This window comes from Phaseolus vulgaris, chromosome 7, assembly GCF_051622355.1.
Source record: "Phaseolus vulgaris cultivar YP4 chromosome 7, ASM5162235v1, whole genome shotgun sequence".
NCBI classification, from domain to species: domain Eukaryota; kingdom Viridiplantae; phylum Streptophyta; class Magnoliopsida; order Fabales; family Fabaceae; genus Phaseolus; species Phaseolus vulgaris.
In genome coordinates, this window is record NC_143504.1 from 52,731,220 (window position 1) to 52,752,584 (window position 21,365).

General features: G+C 30.9%; 3 protein-coding genes across 9 annotated transcripts; 2 read left to right on the forward strand and 1 right to left on the reverse strand.

The window, feature by feature from the left end:
- Nucleotides 1–7,915: 7,915 nt before the first annotated feature.
- On the forward strand, nt 7,916–10,990 carry WRKY47 (WRKY family transcription factor). Of its 2 annotated transcripts, XM_068637322.1 has the most exons (7): nt 7,916–8,262; nt 8,391–8,474; nt 8,572–8,706; nt 9,334–9,447; nt 9,545–9,697; nt 9,767–9,880; nt 9,960–10,990. In XM_068637322.1, the coding sequence occupies exons 1-7, from the start codon at nt 8,041–8,043 to the stop codon at nt 10,524–10,526; spliced, it is 1,389 nt and encodes a 462-aa protein (XP_068493423.1). In that variant the 5' UTR covers nt 7,916–8,040; the 3' UTR covers nt 10,527–10,990. The 2 variants fall into 2 exon arrangements, with proteins under 2 accessions (XP_068493423.1, XP_090149500.1); XM_090293374.1 differs by lacking the exon at nt 9,334–9,447.
- A 1,130-nt stretch (nt 10,991–12,120) lies between these two features.
- Nucleotides 12,121–15,264, forward strand: LOC137830155 (DHHC-type zinc finger family protein). Its single transcript, XM_068637323.2, has 9 exons — nt 12,121–12,391; nt 12,497–12,610; nt 12,679–13,026; nt 13,412–13,480; nt 13,565–13,636; nt 13,734–13,862; nt 13,976–14,056; nt 14,254–14,415; nt 14,495–15,264. The coding sequence occupies exons 1-9, from the start codon at nt 12,350–12,352 to the stop codon at nt 15,020–15,022; spliced, it is 1,545 nt and encodes a 514-aa protein (XP_068493424.2). The 5' UTR covers nt 12,121–12,349; the 3' UTR covers nt 15,023–15,264.
- A 222-nt stretch (nt 15,265–15,486) lies between these two features.
- On the reverse strand, nt 15,487–19,396 carry LOC137830156 (putative polygalacturonase). Of its 6 annotated transcripts, XM_068637327.2 has the most exons (7): nt 18,521–19,272; nt 18,287–18,378; nt 17,639–17,962; nt 17,121–17,241; nt 16,703–16,877; nt 16,485–16,555; nt 15,487–16,375 (listed from the first exon to the last, which is right to left on the reverse strand). In XM_068637327.2, exons 2-7 carry the CDS (start codon nt 18,296–18,298, stop codon nt 15,690–15,692), a joined length of 1,389 nt encoding a protein of 462 aa, XP_068493428.1. In that variant the 5' UTR covers nt 18,299–18,378; nt 18,521–19,272; the 3' UTR covers nt 15,487–15,689. The 6 variants fall into 6 exon arrangements, with proteins under 6 accessions (XP_068493428.1, XP_068493425.1, XP_090161321.1 ...); XM_068637324.2 differs by lacking the exon at nt 18,287–18,378 and having other exon boundaries at nt 18,521–19,396; XM_090305195.1 differs by lacking the exon at nt 18,287–18,378 and having other exon boundaries at nt 16,485–16,589; nt 18,521–19,338.
- Between the last annotated feature and the right edge of the window lie 1,969 nt (nt 19,397–21,365).

The window sequence follows — 21,365 nt, forward strand, 5'->3', positions numbered from 1 at the left end:
TACTTTAATTAGCTTCCAAAAAATGGCACTCTTATTTTCTAATTGATAGAGACTTGAATAACACAAACATGTTCCAATAATCTTTCATCTAGAACAAAGTCCCATTAAACTAAAAAAAATTGAGACCAACAACTTCATATACTCCTTTCATCTTATAAATAATGGTTTTTTTTATTTATTTTATCTATCACTTTCCCTATATGTAATTAAAAATAATTGATATATTACCAGTGATATTAAAAGCAGATATAAAAATAGTAAATTTTTAATATTTTTTGGTTAGTGTATAATCATAAGTTTAAGATACTATTATTTTAAAAGGGACGAATTATGTTATATAATTAACAATACAATAACCTATGCATATATTTCAAAATTTGTTTGAATTTTGATAGATTAGTGGGCCATTTGATTTTTGAAAGAAAGTCTAATTCTTAATCAGTGCTCTTCTAGATCTATATGCCAGACTTATCAAATTATCAAAGATTGTCTTCAAGTCACACTTTCTCGATAAAACCATTTTATTTCTTGTCGCCTTCTTTGTTTTTGTTTTTTCTATCACTTTTGTCCATTTTTCTTTTTTTGACAGAATCCTTTTGTCTAAATTAGACATACACGGGTGAATCACTTTTGACTTAGCCTCCACAACCAAACTTTTAAATTTTGCCCCATTTCGTTTCCACATTAACAAAATTATGAAACCAGATCTCTTGCCACTTGCAACTTTTGGGTCTAATTTGTAGACTTGTAGTGTGTTTGTTTAGGGTTTAGGGTTTATAAGATGTTTTAAACCTGATTTTTGCATGACGTCATAATAGGATGAGTTTTTATAAGTATCTTAATCCAGTTTTGAATGAATTTGTATAAGGGTTGAGACACCTCTAAAATGTCTCATTGAATTTAATTTTTTTAATTATTTGCCAAAAAAATGTATGTTTATTTAATGAGATTCAGGAATGTTTAACTTTAACTTTTATTACAATTAACTTTAAATTTAATTCAATTTTATAAATTTAGATTATAAGATAAAATGTATATTTCACTCTCTCTATTGTAAATGTCAATGCTATATAAAAAAAATGAGATAACCTACATGGAGAAACAATCAATGTAAATGTCAATATTGTAGAAAAGAAAGAGTTTCAACATGTAAAGCATAATTTATACAGAATGTGATTTTTTTTTTCTCTAGTAAAATGATTATGTTTTAGTTGTTTCTCCTTCTAAATAGCAAATCTTTTAAACGACACAATGACACCAAATACCTATTTCTTAGAATTTTAACTACATGAGTTCTAAAATTCCATAAAATCAAATGGAGAAAGTTAAAACAATAATTAAACTTTAGTTAACATGTTAACTTAGTAAACTAAAACCAACCATTAATAATTTTTTAAAGGCAAAATTACTATAATTTAATTAATAAAAATTTAAAGTGCAACATTACTTGATCCTAAAACTTTGTAATACTCGCGCATACGCTAATGCATGACTCACTAATCACACTCATTTTTTTTTAAATTGTAATAATATATCAATTTTAACCAAGTTGATTCTTTAAAATAAATAAAACACTATAAAAAAATCATTAAATAAAAACTAATTTTAGATACAAAAATAATTAGTTATTATATTGACTAAATTAGAAATAATTTTATAAACTAAAAAAAACTAATGATATCTAAAGTAGTTTCTATAATTAATAAAAATTTATTAAGTAATTTCACAAAAATATCACCATGTTTTGATGGACATCGTTTGGCTCGTGTCGTACAATTGTCGTTAAACACCGTTTTTGCACTAATGGTTGTCATGGTTGGGTTAATTCCATGAAATCGTTATTGGTGAAAGTTATGGCAAGCATACTCTTGGTCTCATCATGATTGTGTGGATAAATTGTATAATCCTAAGGTGTCTCTTCTGGGACGAGGACGAGGTTTCACCTCCTACAAAATCCTCTATATATGATGTTGATAACTCCTTTTAAAAGTGTTTCACGACTCATTGTCATTTTAATGAACTGAAGGTTTCCTTTTCAATTCCCTATCGTCATCTTGGTTTAACCTGTGACCTACTTCCCGATTCTTTTGCACGAACTAGTAGATATGTCCAACTTGCGCCAATTCTTCTATCTTATTTCAGAGTGATATACACTCTTTGGTGTTATGCTCGTAATTGCGTTTGTAATGAATCTTCGAATAACAATTGACGATGTGGGGATCTTCCTAGGAACGGTTAAGTTTCTTAATGTTGAGGACAAGTTTATCAAAATGTTCCATAAAGATACATAATGACTTGTTCTTTTCTTGCTTGATATTTACCAATAATATTAATATTTTTTAATATTATTATAACATTTAATAATATTATTAATAAATTAATATTACTTACGGATTATCCGTAAAAAACAATCTTATATAATGTTGAATTTACCTCTATATATTATATGTACGTGGATAATAATTTTAAATTTTTTGTAATGCTATATAAATGATTTCATGTGGTCGAGTTTCCGAGATGTTTGGTACAATATCATGGTTAAAATTAGTGTAATTATTTTATCTTTCTCGTCATGGGGCACACAGTACCAGTAAGGTCTCTTCCTTGTGCGATCGATCATGGGCGATACCCACAACTTGGTCCACTCTAAACCCTCACTTGTACCCTCAAAGTCACCGCCCTATTCCTTATGCTTTATATATTAAAATCACAACTAAAGCATGAGAACAGATTTAACGACACGAAATCAGATTGCAACACTACGATCTTGCGTGTTTGCTAATTTCTGTTAATTTTTGGTATGGTGTTAGTTATATTTCCTTGTCTCAGTACACTAGAGATTATATTTAAGAAAATAAAGAAACAAAGATTAGCGAAATTGGGGTAGATTATTCAACCTTCACTTTACTTCTTACCTAATCAATGCTTTTATAATTGGAGTCTATGTAAGATATAACTATAGAGGAGGTGCAGTGTAGCTCATAGTACTAATACACACGTGAAGATTCGTTCTCAATGTCTGAGTATTTTTTCAACCCAACGTGCGACAACACACCCATACTCCATCTCCTTTTAAATAGTCTTTTTTCCCTTAATTGGCCTCTATTAAATATTAATATGCAACATCCATGCGTGGGTGAGGGTGCGGCTGCATGGGTTATGCATGGACTTTATTTTTTCAATTTCAACAAAATACTAACTTTACTTTTTTTAAAACAAAAGTATTATTTTCAAACGTTATAGTACTAACTTAGTTTTCAAGATTTTCTGTCAATAAGTTTAATCAATTTTAGTATCATCATTCTTATACCTTTTAGGCTGCGTTCAAAAACGATCCAAAACCCTTTTTAGTTTTTCATCTTAAGGCTAGATAGATATATAATAGTGTTCCAAACAAAAGTATTGACGATCTCAAACCTACAATATTCAGTTGAGGTCGATTAAACTCCGAGATGATCACTGATGGTATCTTTACAAGGTCATGGACTCCAAAGAGATGAATGGCTTCACTTGTAAAAGATATTTTGACGTTTAAGTTAGTAAAAACATAAAATATAATGAGTATAAGGTAAATATGAGTTGAAGGTACTTTGTGTCTTGTTTTGTTATGTGAGTTGTTTTCTTGTCCTTATATAGGATAGTGGTATCTCCCTTCTCCTTATATTTGATCTTATTATTGACTTAATTTATTAGTAAACATTGTCGCTTATTTAATATTGATTATCCAAAATCTCTTGATTTGTACTGATACGGTGTTAATGTCCTTAAGTATGAATATCGACCGACGATCTGTTTATACATGACTCTTACTAGAATTAATTTATGTAAAGAAGTGGTCTATACTAAATTAAATTACTTAGTTTATAAGTAAAAAGATTAGCCTTGCGATGATACAAATTTCTCATTTGACTACGCCGAATGGTCCATTATTTGTGCAATAATGTGGTAATTAAGGTGTTGTTGTCTGAGTGTAAGAAGAAGAAGGGTGGCGTGCGTTATTGAGGTTCACATAAAGAAAATAGAATTTAAAAATATACTAGAAAAATGAATTATGCTGGTTAGGATGGCGATGATTTGAAGACTTGTAGTTTATGGAATGGCATGTTTTTCAAAGTTATCGACAAGGAAAGATGAATGGAAGAGAAACCTACATAACCTGCCATTGACTTCATCATACCAATATGCTAATTTGAAGGTGAGATAATTTCGTTCAATTTTTTATTATGTAGGGCTAATTTTGGTTCATTATTCTATGTCGTATACCATAGCTGCTTTCTTCTATGGATATTTCATTATGTTTTGAAAATTATTACTTTCACATTAAAATCCGTTTGTAAATATGAGGTGAGAATATTATTTTAAAGATTAATAAAAAAAAATTGTAGTAAAAATAGTTTTTATTATTAATAAATTATTGATATCTATTTAATTATTAAAATTTTAGTTATAAATTCTAAATTAGTATTTAATTTAATCAATATAATAAATAATAATAGTTTTTTTGGGTTGGAATTCAGCGCAGGTTTTTCATCAGCACTATCATTGTTTTGTAGTTTTCTAGTCCACCAAGGAAGAGTGCCAAATGAAACCCATTTATATATTTTTTTCACGTCAAGTGCCACGTCCAAAACCACGCAAATCATTGACTTCAATTTCCACAGTTTGACCATTTAACTCAGACTTTTTAATTCATCAATTTAGAGAGAGTGAGAGAGAAAGGGGCTGTATGTGGGGTTGTTTAGAAAGATCTTCGTTTCATTAAATATTAAAATATATAATAAATTAATGTTTTTAATATGTAAATTACATGTTACATTTATAGTGAATGATTTAAATCATAGCATTCCAGTGTTCTAAATTATTGATAATGTATTTTTTGAAAATATTGAAATTCAATTCAAGAATATAAATAAAAGAGATAGATTGGAAAATATAAACAATTGAACTGAACAAACAAGCATTTAAAATAGAGAAAAGATAAAACATTGAAAAAAAAATGAGAAAATAAGATGTCTGAAAATATTTTTTTGAAGTTTTATATTTCAATTTATAAGTGTTGATTAAAAAAAAAATAAGTTTACCCTTTGTTAGTTTTTATGCAATGAAATTTTCAAGTGGTGTTTGTGATTATTTACATGTGAAGGGCTTGAGCGCTATATTAATTAAGAGAGGACCTAATTAAAATATATGACTTAAAATTAATTGTCTCTTAATTCGTCAAAAACCAATTCTGAAAAATCAGCAAACTCTTTTAGCCAAACATTTCCTTCTTCATTAGATAGAATGTGTGATTATAGAATGTATTTGGTGAAAGTAATAAACTAATTATTACGTTATTTGACTAGTCTAAAAACTAATTTGATCAAAACAAATGTTTGGTATATTTCAAAATAACTTAATTTAGGAGTTTGTAATTTATATACTTTAGTAAGTTTTTAATTTGTAGTTTATAATTTATTTAATCTCCTTTTATTATTATTTTTTATATATATTCCCTTATTATTTCTTACTATTTAATTGAAAATTATTGAATATTTATTTTAAATATTACATTGTTTTTAACATTTATTTGGTTACTTTTTAATTTTTTTATATAATTTAAATTATAAAAAAATTACTTTATAAATTGAAGTAACTAATGTTTCATTCCATAAAAAAATTATACAGTATAAAAATTATCAAGAAACTCACCACAAAAATAGTTTAAATTGATAACTAAAAAAGTTTAAATTTATTAAAATATAAAAGTTAAATTCGATTCATTCTTATTAAATAAGATTACTTATCGAGTAAAAATACATTTACAACTTTTAAAAAATAAATAAAAAAACATAATTTTTTAATAAGAATAGAATATTTTAAAAAAATATAATGCTGAATTAATATATTAGTTATAAGTTACAAGTTATACTTTTATTAACGATAAACAAATATTATATAATATTATGATAAAATGTTATTTTGTTATGGTTAGAAAACACTCCTAATGAATAATAATTGTAGTTTGTTAACACAAAAGACTGCTGATTAATGAGGTGAAAAGTCACGGTCTATCTTTTATGCTAATTTCAATATTTTGTTGGTTAGTGTGCGAATCAGTTGTGGCGTAGAATCATTAAGAAACGCGTTCTTTAACAATAAACTAAATCGCCTCTTTTGTTTATTCTTTTTGTTTTCTCGTATAAGTATTTTTAATATTAATTACATTAAACGTTACACTAGTTCTTCACTGCATCAACGGTTCATCAGATTCAAAAATACATTTCTCATAATTTAGGATGACAGATAGAAAAGTGAAGTTGTGAAACAAATCTAGTTTTGTATGTGGATATATAACAGTTGTGGAAGAACTATTGAAGTAAAGGAATAAGAAGGCACTTCGGTCACAAGTGAATGTTTAGTCGTGAATAAATATAAAGATTCGATAACATAAAAAATAATAAAATTTAAAGGTATGAGTGACAAAACATGAGGTTGAGTTGAAGAGATGAGAGGAAAGACCGAAAAAAGTACGATTTCTTAAGGTTTAGGTAGTATAGTCTTCTTTAGTATTTTAGAGTGTGAATGAAGATACTTTGCTTTTGAAACTTAGAGTACAAAGTTTATTTTAGGAGTGCAGGTTTTTTTTTCATGTATATGGATTGTGATATTCTAAAATATTTTTATTATATGTTTTTTTAATAAAAAAAAACTAGTTCTTTACTTATTTTGCTTATTTCTTTGCAGTTAAATTAAATAACAAGTTTATAGATTCAGTAGTTATTCTTGGTTCTCTCCTCCTTTCAATCTCTCTTTTTATTCATAAGTTAAAAATATACTCTTTTAAAATAAGCAATTTTTAATTACTTTTATTTTATTTAATGATTTTTGATGACATTCTAGGTTGACGTGGAGGGGTTATCCTAATAGGAAAGAGGGTCCCAGCCCTTGTAGTTTCTAACGACCTTCAGATAGAGCCGTGCCGTCAAACGTCTCTGAAAGAAGAGAGGAAGATCAAACAAAACAAGATATTTTTTCTATTTTAATTAAAACCATCAGTTTTTTTAATTAATAATACCTTTTATTTTTTGATAATACATATTGAGAGTAATTAACATAAAATTATTTTCACTAAAAGGAAACATATTTCAACGGTTACATATTATTTTTATTGGTTTAATATGTCTTAATCAATTTAAAAAGCTATTATTTTAAATTGGAGAAAGAAATATATAATATTATAAAAAATCATTAATAAATTTAGAATAAAAGTATATATTTAAATATTTAATAAAATATATACAACAATAAAATCATGAAATAAAAACTAATTTTAAAAATCAAAATAATTAACTACGATCATTTTATAAACTATAAAAATTATCGATAACTAAAGTAGTTTTTATTATTAATAATCATTAGTTCCTAAAATTTTATTTACAAATTATTTATATTTTAAATTAGTTTTTATTATTTTTAGATATTAATTTAGAATTTAAAATTTAAAATGTTAATAGTTAAAACTTTAGTAACAGATTTAAAAATTATTTTATAAATTTTTATTAATAAATTATTTAGATAATATTTTTTTAATTTTTAAAATAATATTTAATTTAATTAATATAGTAATAATTTATAGTGTTTATTTCATTAACCTCTTCGTCATTACTGCTACTTCAAGAAATACCAATTATTTGAAGAACCCATTTACTAAATTTACTAAATGAGCCTTTTATATAAATGTAAATATAAATATTAATAAAATATAGTAATTAATAAATATTTTATACGTTAATAATTGATTATGTGAAAAGTATGTTTTGTTTTTCGTAAATCCGTTGGCTTCATCACAGAAAGTTTTTCTTAATGTAAAAATAGTCTTATTTCGTCCTAATAGTATTTGAACATATAAAAAGAGAGTTTTAAGTCTTAACTTGGAAAGGAGCAAGAAGAGAAATATAGAGTCGCATATCAGTAGCACATATCTGAACCCTTGGCGTTGAAATCCCTTTTGGCCCTTTTCTTTCTAAACTCTCTCCCCGTATATCAGTAGGATTGAGCATGGAAAACCACCACCAAATGCAACAACACCGTCATCAATTCATGAATCTTGATCCTACAACCGTCAACACCGGACAGCATCACGATCCTTCCGTCAAAGAACTGGATTTTTTCTCATCAACTTCACCGTCTAAGAACACTCATACTGATAACTCAAATACTCATTCAAACATTCCTAAAGAGAACGGATCACAACCTCTTTTCACTGATCAGTTCATCAATGTAAGTTTTCATAACATCAAGCAAAATCACATTGACTTGTCCATTCAATGTTCTGGTTTCTCCATTTATGCTTGCACTTTAGATTCTGAATACCTAATATTGATTATTTTTATGTTGTGCAATTACAGACCACGCTGAATTTAATGTGTCCGAGTCAGACTGATGAATTGTCAAGATCAACACCAACAGATCAAGATCCTAAATCTCCTCCGGTTTGCATCATAAGATCATTATATGATCCTCAAAATTAAATAGATGCCTGAAATTGAGTTTTGAGATTCAATTTTGTTTTTCTCTTTTTGTTTTCAGCTGAATACACTCGAAAAGGAGTTTCTGAGACTACAAGAAGAGAATTACAAGTTGAAAACTATGTTGGACCAAATCACCAAAAACTACCACCATCTACAATTTTTCCTTGCTATGCAGAAGCAAAAGCCGTATCAGGTAACCACAGTCATATAATATATATATGTATATATGTGTGTGTGTGTCTTTCACAGTGTTACCAATTTCAATCTGGGACATTGATCTAAAATAACTAAGAAAGGTCGCCATTATTTCCATCCTTAAAAGTCATTGAATCCATATATGATATATGTGTTTATTTCAGGCTTTCCATGAACTCTAGGTGTTTAGTCAGAAGATAAGAGTAAGAAAAAGACTTAAATGTAGTAATAAATATAGACCAGTTGAATTTTATTTACATATAAATTGTAAGGACTAGTATCGCAAAAAGAATTACACAATTAATTACGAAATGTGGAAATATGTCATTCTATTTTCATGAACATGCCAGATTTTATTTTATTTAATTTAATCAAATATTTAAATTTGTAGAGGACGAATCATTTAAAATAAATTAAGTAATACTCATTTTTAAAATAATATAACTTTACTGTGAAATCTAACGAGTACGAGCTATGAATTCACTATCCATTATAAACCATCAGCTATTAACTAGTTAACCTAAATGCTAGATTTTCCCAACCAAACCTAATGTCAAAATTTACATTCAAACATATATATAAAGTTAAAATCAAAAGCACTGAACTAATCGAGTGGATGGAACAGAACGGGGAGAAAAATGATAATATGTCTGGTCAACATTTATTGGACCCACTATCATGCACCAAATTAGACGCTAATGTTGCTGCATCAGTCTCCGATGATAAATCTGGTCAAGAGGTACTGATTTTTTAATTTTTCTAGAAAGTCATAGGTAGATAATTAATTATTAAAAAAAATGTACATCTTGGTGACTAAACTTGATATTGGAAAGCAGGCTCATCATGATCGTGTAGAAGATGTTGTTGAACAATCGTCCTCACAGAGTTTGGGATCATCCAAGTGTCCCAAGTTTGAAGAATCTAAGCCCAGTGAGACTCCTTTCAGAAGAGCCAGAGTTTCCGTGCGTGCAAGATCAGAAGCTCCGGTGGTAATAATCAAACTAAATATATTACCTGCTGCATCTATTTACATGCATCTAATGAATGTGAGTGTTCAGATTTGCGATGGATGTCAATGGAGGAAATATGGGCAAAAAATATCCAAGGGTAATCCCTGTCCTCGTGCCTACTATCGTTGCACCATGGCAGTAGGATGCCCGGTTCGTAAACAGGTAAATAATTCTCATTTTGCTGAAGCTTTATCTTTCCTTCTCTTTGAAAGGATTAAGTTTGTTAATGCATGTGAAATAGGTGCAAAGATGCACAGAGGACATGAGTGTGTTGATAACAACTTACGAAGGCAATCACAACCACCCTCTTCCACCTTCAGCCACGGTCATGGCCAATTCTACCTCAGCAGCTGCAGCTATGTTATTATCTTCTTCTTCAGGTTCAATAGCTAGTAACGAAGCACTAAACAACAGTGTAGGAGTATTCTCTTCCATGCCCTACATCCCAATGCCAACGTTCTCAGCCTCTGCACCATTTCCCACTATCACCCTTGACATGACCACCAACCCTACGCAACTGCATCGGGACACCTCTCTTCCATTGCTTGCAACTACTTTTCCTCATCTACTAGGGCACCCTATCTTCTTCCCTCACAAAATCCAACATTCACTAGGCCAAAGACAACCTTCGTTTATGACCGATGTGATGACTGCAGCTGTTGCTTCGAATCCAAATTTCACTGTAGCATTAGCAGCAGCTATCTCGTCAATTCTTGGAGCTTCTAGAGGCAATGATGGAAATAATAACAATAGTAACGGTAGAAATGTTCTTGCCCTTGGAACATCTATGTTACCTGAATCCACTTAATTTTTTTCACATTCATGCATGCACCACTTATCGGTTCACCACCAGTTTGTATACAAGAATTAATATTAGCTTACCCTACATATTATTATCCCTATGTATAGAGTGTAAATATATAAGACTATAGTTTATTTTTTAGAGGAAATTTGTATGAGAAGGAAAAAGTCAACATTCAACACTCATTATTATTTTATCTCGTGATGTATAGTAAAAAAAACTAGGAGTGTGTTGGGCAATCAGAATAAGAAAAATGTCCACAAAATGTGTTGCTGCCTAACATGTGGAAGATTTGGTTACATTGTTGAAGCATGAATGTAAATTCAAGGAAAATGGGACTTATGAGGAGGAGTTCAAGAGGGTGCTTAAAACTTTATGAAGTGAATGTAAGAACTTTTTGCTTATATATGTTTCTCATAAATTTCCATGAGATGTTTAATTTAAAATACTTATATATTTATGTCTTTAAATGAGAGGGAGAAAAAAAAAAGTTAATTTTTGTAATATGATTCTTCGGAGTACACAACAATAAGGTTAAGTAGATGTTACTTATATAGAAATCACAAAGATTGACTCACTTTAAAAAAATAAGGATTACACATATGAATTGGGTAATTTCAATTACTTTTTGTACATAACTAATTTAGACACTGCAAATTTAGTCTTTAGTAATAAAATTTATTTTAATTTTTTTCTACTGAAAAAGGAGCCCATACAAAATACTTGCACACACAAAATCTTACATTTAATATTTTATTTAAATATATTTTATGCATTTTTCTTTTACTAATTTATACAAATTAATTATATATTACAACTTCGTCGGATGAAATTTCAAGGTGAGGAACTCAATTGGAATACTTATACAATTATAAAATTTAAATATGAATAATAATAAAAATCACACATAAATTAAAATATAGAAACCATAAAATAGAATTAAACCCTTATAATTTAATAATAGTATAGCATGCTTGGTTTGTGTCTTACTTTGGAGCTTGGGCCCATACTTTCAGCACCGACGATCTTTTACCATCAACTTTCGAATTTTTAAGATTATAATTCATTTAAAATTGAAAATTTGGAACTAAAAAATATATTATAAAAAGAAAATTTAGAATAGATTTTTGTGTTCGTAAATAAAATTTTAGAATAAAACTTTCGAATTTTTAAGATTATAATTCATTTAGAATTGAAAATTTGGAACTAAAATATATATTATAAAAAGAAAATTTAGAATAGATTTTTGTGTTCGTATATAAAATTTTAGAATAGAATTAAAAGATAAAAATCTTATTCTGAAAAAATAATTCTAAAATACAAAAAAAATAAATGGATTTCTGAATCCAAAAAAAGTATTTCAAAAATCCAAATTTAGAAATACATTTCAGAATATTAAATTCGAAATGTATTTTTATCCACAATCTCCTCTTTAAACTAGAAATTTTTTTTTTGTCATTTCACATAAAATATGGGGTGCAGTTTAATATCGGGGTGCGGGAATCAATTACCTGGAGATTGCAGGAATAAAGGCCCAAAAGTTTTGGTGAATGAAGAATGGAGCCCGCCCATAAAGAAAGGCCTGGAACTGGATCAATTTGTCTTCTTTCGGGGAAAGGCAAATTAAGAAGTACTATTGGTGTCCGTTGGATGGAGAAAAAAGGCATCCAATGGAGCCCGGTTGAGTTAAATTTTGAAAGCAAATACTAGACCGTTGAGGTGAGTTGAGCTGAGTTGAGTCGACTCGAGTTGAAACTTGCAACTCTAATACCTTTCTCTCTCTTTTCGTCCTCACACATCAAACCCACATTTCACTGCTACTCTGTACCATGAGACGCCATGGCTGGCAACGCCCTCTCCATACCTTACAGGTCTTTTCTATTTCTACACATTTTCAATTTTCAGAATCAAATAACAAAATCTAAGCAAGGATTCGATCATATCAGATTCATTGAGTTTCTGTTTTGTGAGTGCAGTTTGTGGGCGCGGCAGTGTACGCTTTTCTGGTGGTGTGTTTCTACACCTTCCTCGGACTTTTCCTCGGAAACCCAACCGCCGAATTAACACTCACCCTCGCGTTTTCCGTCGTGGTACGTCGTCTTTGTTTTCAGTCTCGACTCTGTTCGGTTTCTGTGACACCGCACGTGTTTTTGCGCAGGCAACCTCCGTGATGTTTCTGTTCGTGAGGTGCACGGCGATTGACCCCACGGACAGGACCAGCTTCCGGAAGAAGAAGAAGAAGAAGAATAAGAGAGGGACGTCAAATGTGACTCCGAAGCTGAATTACGGGTTCATTCTTGGGCAGATTGTGATAAGGTTTTTCAGGAGGGTGGAGAGGAAGTTGCTGAGGACGTTCATAAAGAGGAAGTACCTTGATCCCTTGAAGACAAGTCCACAAATGGAGCCTCTCTTGCCATTCCCCCTTGTCATGAAGGACGATGATGATGCCATTGCCCCCAATCTCAAAGAGGATGACATCTCCTTTTGTGCACTTTGTGATTTTGAGGTACTTCAATTAATCTAGCTTGCTGGATAAACCTTTCAACAATCATGTGGGGGTAAAGAAAATAAGAAAAATAGATTAAATAAGTTTAATTAAATTTATAAGATAATTTATTGCAGTTATGTTAGCAATATCAATCGGATTCTTAAATGATCGGGAAAAACACTCACACGTACATATATAGAAGTTAATTAACTTGATTCAAGAATGGTTCTATTATTAAGATTTAACAAATACAGAAGCTAATTTAACTAATATGAGTCATGCACACCACTATCTTATTTAAGTCCTTATACTTTCTTGTTTTTTCTTCTATAAATGCGTATGAAGAAGTGTATAAAACAAATCCTTATCTTAACCTGTTAAATCTAATTCTACTCTGAATTAGGTGAAAAAGCACAGTAAGCACTGCAGGACTTGTAATCGCTGTGTTGAAGGGTTTGATCACCATTGTAGGGTAGGTATTATGTTCCGCGTTTCTAATTTATATATTCTCTTTTGTTATTATGATGTAAATATATCTTCTATCACTTGTTTCCAGTGGCTGAATAACTGCGTTGGAAAAAAGAATTACACAACCTTCTTTCTTCTCATGATTTTTGTGCTGTTAATGGTGAGTGATCACAAGTTGTTTCAATTTTAGTACCGAAATAACTAGTGTTTGAGTTAGGTGACTTTAGGTATTTCCAACATTGGTTGTTATGTTTCAGCTCTTGATTGAAGGAGGGGCTGCGATAGCCATATTTATCAGGTGTTTTGCTGATAAAAGGGGAATAGAAAAGGAGCTTCAGAGGAAACTCTATATAGAATTTCCAAGAGGAGTTCTTGCCGCCATATGTGTAAGAGTTGAATAAATCATAAATCATTTTTTAACATTTCTGTATTTTGCTCCAGACTGAATCTAAAATTTAACTTCACTATTTGCTTCCAACTTCACGGAATGCTGCTGCAGGTGTTGCTTCTCCTATTGACAGCTTATAGTTCAGCAGCATTGGGGCAGCTTTTCTTCTTTCATGTGGTTCTTATACGAAAGGTAGCCTTCTTTCCTTTTTTTGAAACTATCAATGATCATATATTTATTTAAAACAGTTACAGATGCTATTAAATCAGTTTGCCAAAGTGTTTAGAAGAAAGAACCTGCTTTAATAATCAGTTTGAGAAAGTGCTTTGCCATCAAGCTCTAGCTATATGTCTTTATGGTTGTTGAATTCTGTTGTGTTATTAATGAAGGGAATGAGAACCTATGACTATATTCTAGCGATGAAAGAAGAGAATGAAGCCATGGAATTGGAATCATTGGATGATTCTGATTTCTCTTCAGATGAGAGCTTGGATTTTGACTCACCTGAGAAGTCAACACTAATGTCCAAGTTTCTATGCAAAGGAAATCAGGTAAGAATGAGATAGATTATTTCATTTTATGACCTGATTATGATTCAAAACCAACTGGGAGGTTTGTTTTGAGCTTCAGGGCTCACCGAGGTTGTCTATCAGGATTGAAGGAGAAACTGAACCTTCCCCCTTGATCAAGACTAAGAAGTTCCATGTGAGCATTAACCCGTGGAAACTCATAAAGTTGACCAGGGAAAAAGCCCTACTGGCAGCTGAGAAGGCCAGGGAAAAGCTTATGAAAGAAAAGCCAGCAGGGGAACATAACTCGTTAAAACCTCTTCCATTGGAAACAAAATGCGGACCATTGATGAATTCGGACAAAACTATAGACACTGAGGAGTTTTGCTCAACATCTTTTATAGCAAAAGGGAGACTTACTGGATCACCAGGAAGCTACACCAGCCCGAGAAGGAGATTTTCTGCTGGCTCACCTACTACGGTGTTCTCTAGCAACTTGATAGCATCTCCACATCACAAATATAGAAGCAGTTTCGACTTGAAATTAACCGATGTGTCCAGGGAGCTCGAAACACATATTTCAAGGCAGGTTCTATGTTCAGCTATCGGCAAAGATAGCGAGCCATCCCCAAGAAGCAATGTATTTTAGAAGTTGAGATTCTCAGCCTTAGAGAAAGGGTTGTTGATATGTGCATTCTCCATATCCATTTTCTATATATCATTGATTCCATATAATTTATACCCGTGATCTTTAATTTATGTAACATGGATTCCTGTTTAATATACATGACATGGGATAGTTCCTGCTAGTCCATGTACCTGTAAGTATGACTCATTTGTTTTGTTAATTCTCATATAAAGGCAATGCAATCATGTTTTTTTTCCCAGCTATCCACAATTGTTGTTGTAAAGTTATTTTTAAACAAATATTTGTGTATTCATTTTACTTCTGTGCAAAACAAGATCCCAAGATTATATAAATAGTTTTCCCCTGATGGATTAAGGTTGTTGAATTCCTTAATAGAGATTTGCTAACTTAAGGAGGCAAAATGTATAAAAAAAATCATTTTACTTTTCAAAAATAATAAGTAGCTAGGAAAGCAAGACAATAAATCATGCAAATTCAATTTCTGATAAATAACTCAATTATTTGTTACTGCACACAAGTTACAAGAAACAATCATCTCTCGGTGTCATTCTGCAGACAGACAACCGCAGATCAGCAACACCATTCAACTTCTGAGGTAAAATTTGTCTTGTTGAAGAAACTCATCAATCAAATTTCAGCTATAAGTGAACTTAGGTAGCTTGATGTTCTAAACCCAAGCACCCGAATTTTGATTCCCCAAACTCGTTAAGTGGTTTGGTACATAGCAACAGTCGGAACAATGCTCAGGGGATATTCGCTCATTGAGAGGCTCACAGGCTTCCGGTGAAACCAGGTCAGAATATCCTTTAACGTAAGAGCAGTTCCATGGCAATTTTGAGGTCACATGAAGTGTGATGTTTGATAGGCAGATATTGACAAAGTTGTCACCTTTAATACCCTGTATAAGGCCAGCACGTTTGACTTTTTCCCCAATCACATCCTTGATAGTAATCCTTTCAATTACCGGTAGAGCTTCTTGGTCGTAATTGTCATCAGGATGTTCTCCATATAAACCAGTGAACCTAATAGCAATATCTACATTAGCCAATACCATGTTAGAGATATAGACATTTCTAACATAACCACCCCTGCCAGGAGAAGTTTTTATTCTAACTGCACTACGTGAATTAAAAATGTAAATATCTTCTGCATGAACTTCTGATACACCTCCAGACATCTCACTTCCGATAGCAATCCCGGCACTCGTTGTTTTCCCAATGAGCCTGCGGATGTTAATATTTGTACTGGGCCGACCAAATGAGATGCCATATCCATCCCATCCACTTTTGATGGAAATCAGATCATCACCAGTGCTTATATAACAGTCTTCAATGCATACATTGTCTGAAGAATCTGGACACAATTAGAATGTATATATGAGAATATGATGAGTGATCAACCTAGAATACCTGTGCATTGTTGCCACAGTGTATGACTTTCCTACTTAACGGAGAAAACTCACCTGGATTAATGCCATCTGTATTTGGTGAACCATGAGGAGCAATGACTGTGACATTTTGAATTGTAACATGGCTGTTCATCCAGAAAAACAGTTTCAAATCTCCCCCTAATCATGAAAGCTTCACTATTGCATAACTTTAAAATACTAATTTAAGTTCATGAAGTTCTGTAAACAAGTATGGATGGACATATAAATTAATCCTTCTTTAGGGAACAAACCTGCAATATACAGGGTGAATAGTCCAAAATGGTGAGTTCAAGAAAGTTACATTTGAAATGAGAACCCCGGTTGAATTCATCAACTCGACCAAATGAGGACGTGTATAACCCAATGTTTTGTTCCGAAACTTGTCCCACCAGATACTCCCTTGACCATCTATAGTTCCATTGTTACCTTCATTGGGATACCAATGGCATCAATAAGTAAAATACAGAAGATTATTTTCACACCCATTGCCCGTGCATACACCTTGGGAGGGAAGAGATTGATTACACATGAATGGAGAAAAAAATAATAATAGATAATGATTTATTTGTATGAAAGGAAGCGGGAGATATAGGTGAAAAGAGTGTGAAAAAAATCATGATTGATTGAAATATAGGTATAGAAGATAATTCCTTCTTGAATGTTATCAACCTGTTATGACAACATCAGTCAAATTACGCCCATAAATGAGGCTTCGATGCCTTCCACCCGGCAACTCCCTTCCACGACCATATGATGGTAGAGGCTCCACAATTGGCCAGTCCTCGGAGTTCTGTAACAAGCATGATATTGCATTTATTTCACTTGTTACATAAAATAAACGAGACAGCAAATTCAACTGATTAAGCTACCAGGTCTTTTAGACTTAAGCCAGTTACAAACATAAATTGATTTCTGAAGCAAAAAATCAAATAGTAACAAAAATTTATTGTAAATTAATACATGTATAGCTCAGGAAGTATCTATGTTAATTAACTATAATAAAACATTTCCAAATTGATTGATAGGCATGAGAAAGAAACATAGCTGAGGAAGGTTATGTCTATGGTGAAAATGACAGTGTGCTATTCATAATTACATTGCAGACAAGCCAGCAAAGCAAACACATTTGGCAGATATGCTAATCTTCCTTTTCCTTGCATTTCACCATATTATTTACATCAGATTACCGTTGAACCAAGAATTACTGCATCGTTGTCCAACCACAGTGTTAGATGGCTGATGAGATCAAAGCTTCCAGTTAACCACCGGCCTGCGGGGACAAAAAGCTCGGCACCACCTTTGTCTGCAAATGAATTTAGGTAGAAGATGGCATTCTGAAATGCTTTTGTATTGAGAGTGATCCCATCGCCAACTGCACCAAATTCGGTAATACTGACACTGTGAGGCCGGACTTCCTTCAAGTTTATCCGATTGCAGTACGAGCTGCCCCACACTGTCCATGGGCTACAACTGAACGAAGCAAGAACCAGAAACACACCCACCAACTGCAACTGCAAGAGACACATGTCCCCATCAGTTTAGAACCGTGCTCATTGCGCGAAATATCAATTTTTTATAAAATCATGGGCTGTAGTTACATGCTTCTTCAGCTGCTACAATAGCAGTTCGAAATGTATCTTATCAGGTATCAATATTATGAAATTAAAGAACTGTATGAGACGGGTTGAAGAATTTCCAAATTGATGAGTTGAAAAAATCTACTCAGATCAGCTACATTTCACCAAACAGGTAATAAACAAGAAGATATTTTCAAATACCAGGAAAGTAACAGGGAAAATTAGAAAACCAAAGACCAATCAGTTCTCATTGACCACCTCTTCAAGCATGAGGGATAACAAGTAACAGGGATTAAATTACACTAAGGTAAACAACGAAGAATCCCATGAATGCTGCTGCTGTTCTTGATCTGTGTAAAAAAAATTGCTTTTAGATCTTACTACTGCACGCACTGCTACTAAGCTTGTCAGTGGAAACAAAAAAGTAACATTGTATTGAAACCTATCAAGGGCAAAGGTGGGGGTAATAAACGCAAACAGAGACTGACTCACAGTTGAAAGTCTCTTCATATGAGTGAGATCCACTTGTCCCTTTTGACCAGAGGCGGAGCTTTTGAGCCACCCTCAATGACCAATTTGAAATCCTCCTAGTGATGTAAAAGGAGCAGGGAGAGAGAGAGAGGGTGAAAGGGGCAAAGAAGAAGAGAAGCTTTGGTTGATTGATCAAATCGGTGAAAAAGAAAGGAGTGTGCTACTGATCGTGATTGGATGAGCCATTTGAGAGTGAGAGAGGTAACGCAGCAGCACCACCCAACCCAAGTAAAAATCATTGACAGGGACTGTTGATGCCCCTCAAAAACTAAGCAGTAGGAACCCCTTCTCAGTGTGTCTCTCTATCTTCTTCCAGACTCTTTCTTCCCCTCTCTCTCTCTCTTTCTCTCTCAACCATTGTGGAAGAAACCAATTAACCAACCCAGAAAGCCACCAAGAGCAAGCAATGATTTTTGAGACAGGAATCGCTCTGAAGAAACTACTCTAATCAGATGATCACGGTATCTGGTTTTGGGCATTTCACCGATGATTCCATTGCTGAAGCAGTGACGCAGACGGAGACAATTTCAGAGGTTTCCAATTGCATGAAGCACTGACCACTTCCGATTCGATAACCTATGATTTTGATTTTGATCGTAAACCAATTTCCAGTTCGTACGTAATATTTGATTAATCTATCTAACTTTTCAAGCACTTCACTCATTCCATTATTTTCTTTGTTTTATTTGATTTGTAGAATACAATTTGTAATTGAAACCTGAGCCAGGGAAGACATTAGCTACAATTGTGGAGGCAAGAAAGGAAGAACAGAAGAAGGTGGATTAGCCAAAAATACCAAAACCAGTTTGCATTCAATATCTTTTCAAAAAAGAAAAAGAAAAAGTGTTAGAATATTCTTTAAGGTCGTTGATAGCTGATATTTTAGTTTTTCTTTCATCTAGTTTTAATTAACGTTTTTAGGAGTTAATTTTATCGGATATTTAAATTTCTATATAATTTGTTATATACATATAAGTGAAATAGGAATTTTGTTATTTTCCACAGTTATATTACACAATTTATCCTTCTTGACTTTAATTAGTTTAAAACTATCTGTTATATTTTTAACAAACTAAATTACATTAACATTTTATTTTATTTATACTTATCTTTATTTGCAATAAATATTTTCTATTTATGTTCTTACACCTGTAATTTATAATTCCTTTTAGTCCTATAATAACTAAAAAAATTAAACATGGTATATACAAAACTAAAAGTGGATTATTTTAAATATAAAATTAAGAAGTTAAGTTTTGTAATTATAAGATAATGAAACATTAAATCTTAAAACAATATAAATTATATATATATATATATAAAAGAATTTCAAACTATATAGTTGATATAGATGGTAATAAAAAAAACTATGTGGTATGTAGATAGATTTATTAAAGGAAGTTGTAATTGCTAAACGAAAATAAAAGATAAAAAATGTTAGACTCTATGAAGGAATGGGTATAGATTAGAATTTGATGGAATGATGAAGATAGAAGGAGTTATATCTTCAAATAATTGAAGAAAAAGTGGTTATTGAGAGAATCCAAGGAGAAACTGCCACATGAATGTGTTTCTCCATAAATTTGAAAGAAAAACATGCAATATGTCAAACTTTAGTTAATTTTATAAAAGCTCTCTCTTATAATTTTCTAAATTTTTATTTTTTTGCAATTCACATAACTTCATTGTTATTAATGCTTTCCTATGATTTCCTAAACATATCATAAAATACTTGTTTAAAAAGAACAAGAAAGGCATCTAATTTTTCTATTGCAAATGTACATTTTGAATGTTATTTATTATATTTTTTATTTTTCATTATTTCAATATATACTTATTGCATGTTTTTCTTTCTAATCATAACTAATTTTTCATTTTAATTAATTAAATTAAAAGTATAACTAAAAAATATATTATTTTATAAAAAAATGGCAAATAAAAGGAAATGTTTTTTTATTGAAAAATGAAGAGTAAGAGGGAATGGAGAGATTTGTATATAATATTGGGATTGGTAGTTGAAAATAAGAAAAATGAGGTTGTTGGTGGTTTATTGAGTGTCTCCGTAGATAGTAATAAGTGGCAATAAATGAATATGCAGTCAAAAGTTGATGATAAATAATGGAAGTTGAGGACCATCTACACAATACTCAAACTCAAAACATTTTAATTTAATTAAAAATTAATTTAAAATTTAAAGTAATTAATAAAGAAATCTTGATAATTAATATTAAATATTAATATAAACAATTATTTTATAATTTGTATTAATAATAACACATATTTCAAATATTAATAATTTTTTAATTTATAAAATAATATTTAACTTCATTAATATAATAATAATTTTTTTAAAATTAATTGAGATTTAATAAAAAATTTAAGGATACAAGTGAAGGTGTATTTTTTTTCGTGTTTCCACCTCAGCACAGAGAGATTTAATCAGATTTAAATAATAACACAACTTTATCGATTTTAATTAAATCAATTTAACCAACTTTCTTAACTATTTTAAAACTTAAATGTAATAAAGATACCTTTCTTCAAATACAATAACGTGAAATAAAAATTAATACTTTAAATCATGAAAATAAAACAAAAATACCTTTCTATCTTAAAACATGTATTTATGCAAACCACTAAATAAGCGTTAAAGTAATATTATAAAAATTATTAAAAAGAGTTAAAATATTTCATTTTTACTAACTCAAATTAAATTAAATTAATATATTTAATCATACTAACTCGATTCACACAGCATCTACTGAACTTAGGAAAGAATATATATATATATATATATATATATATA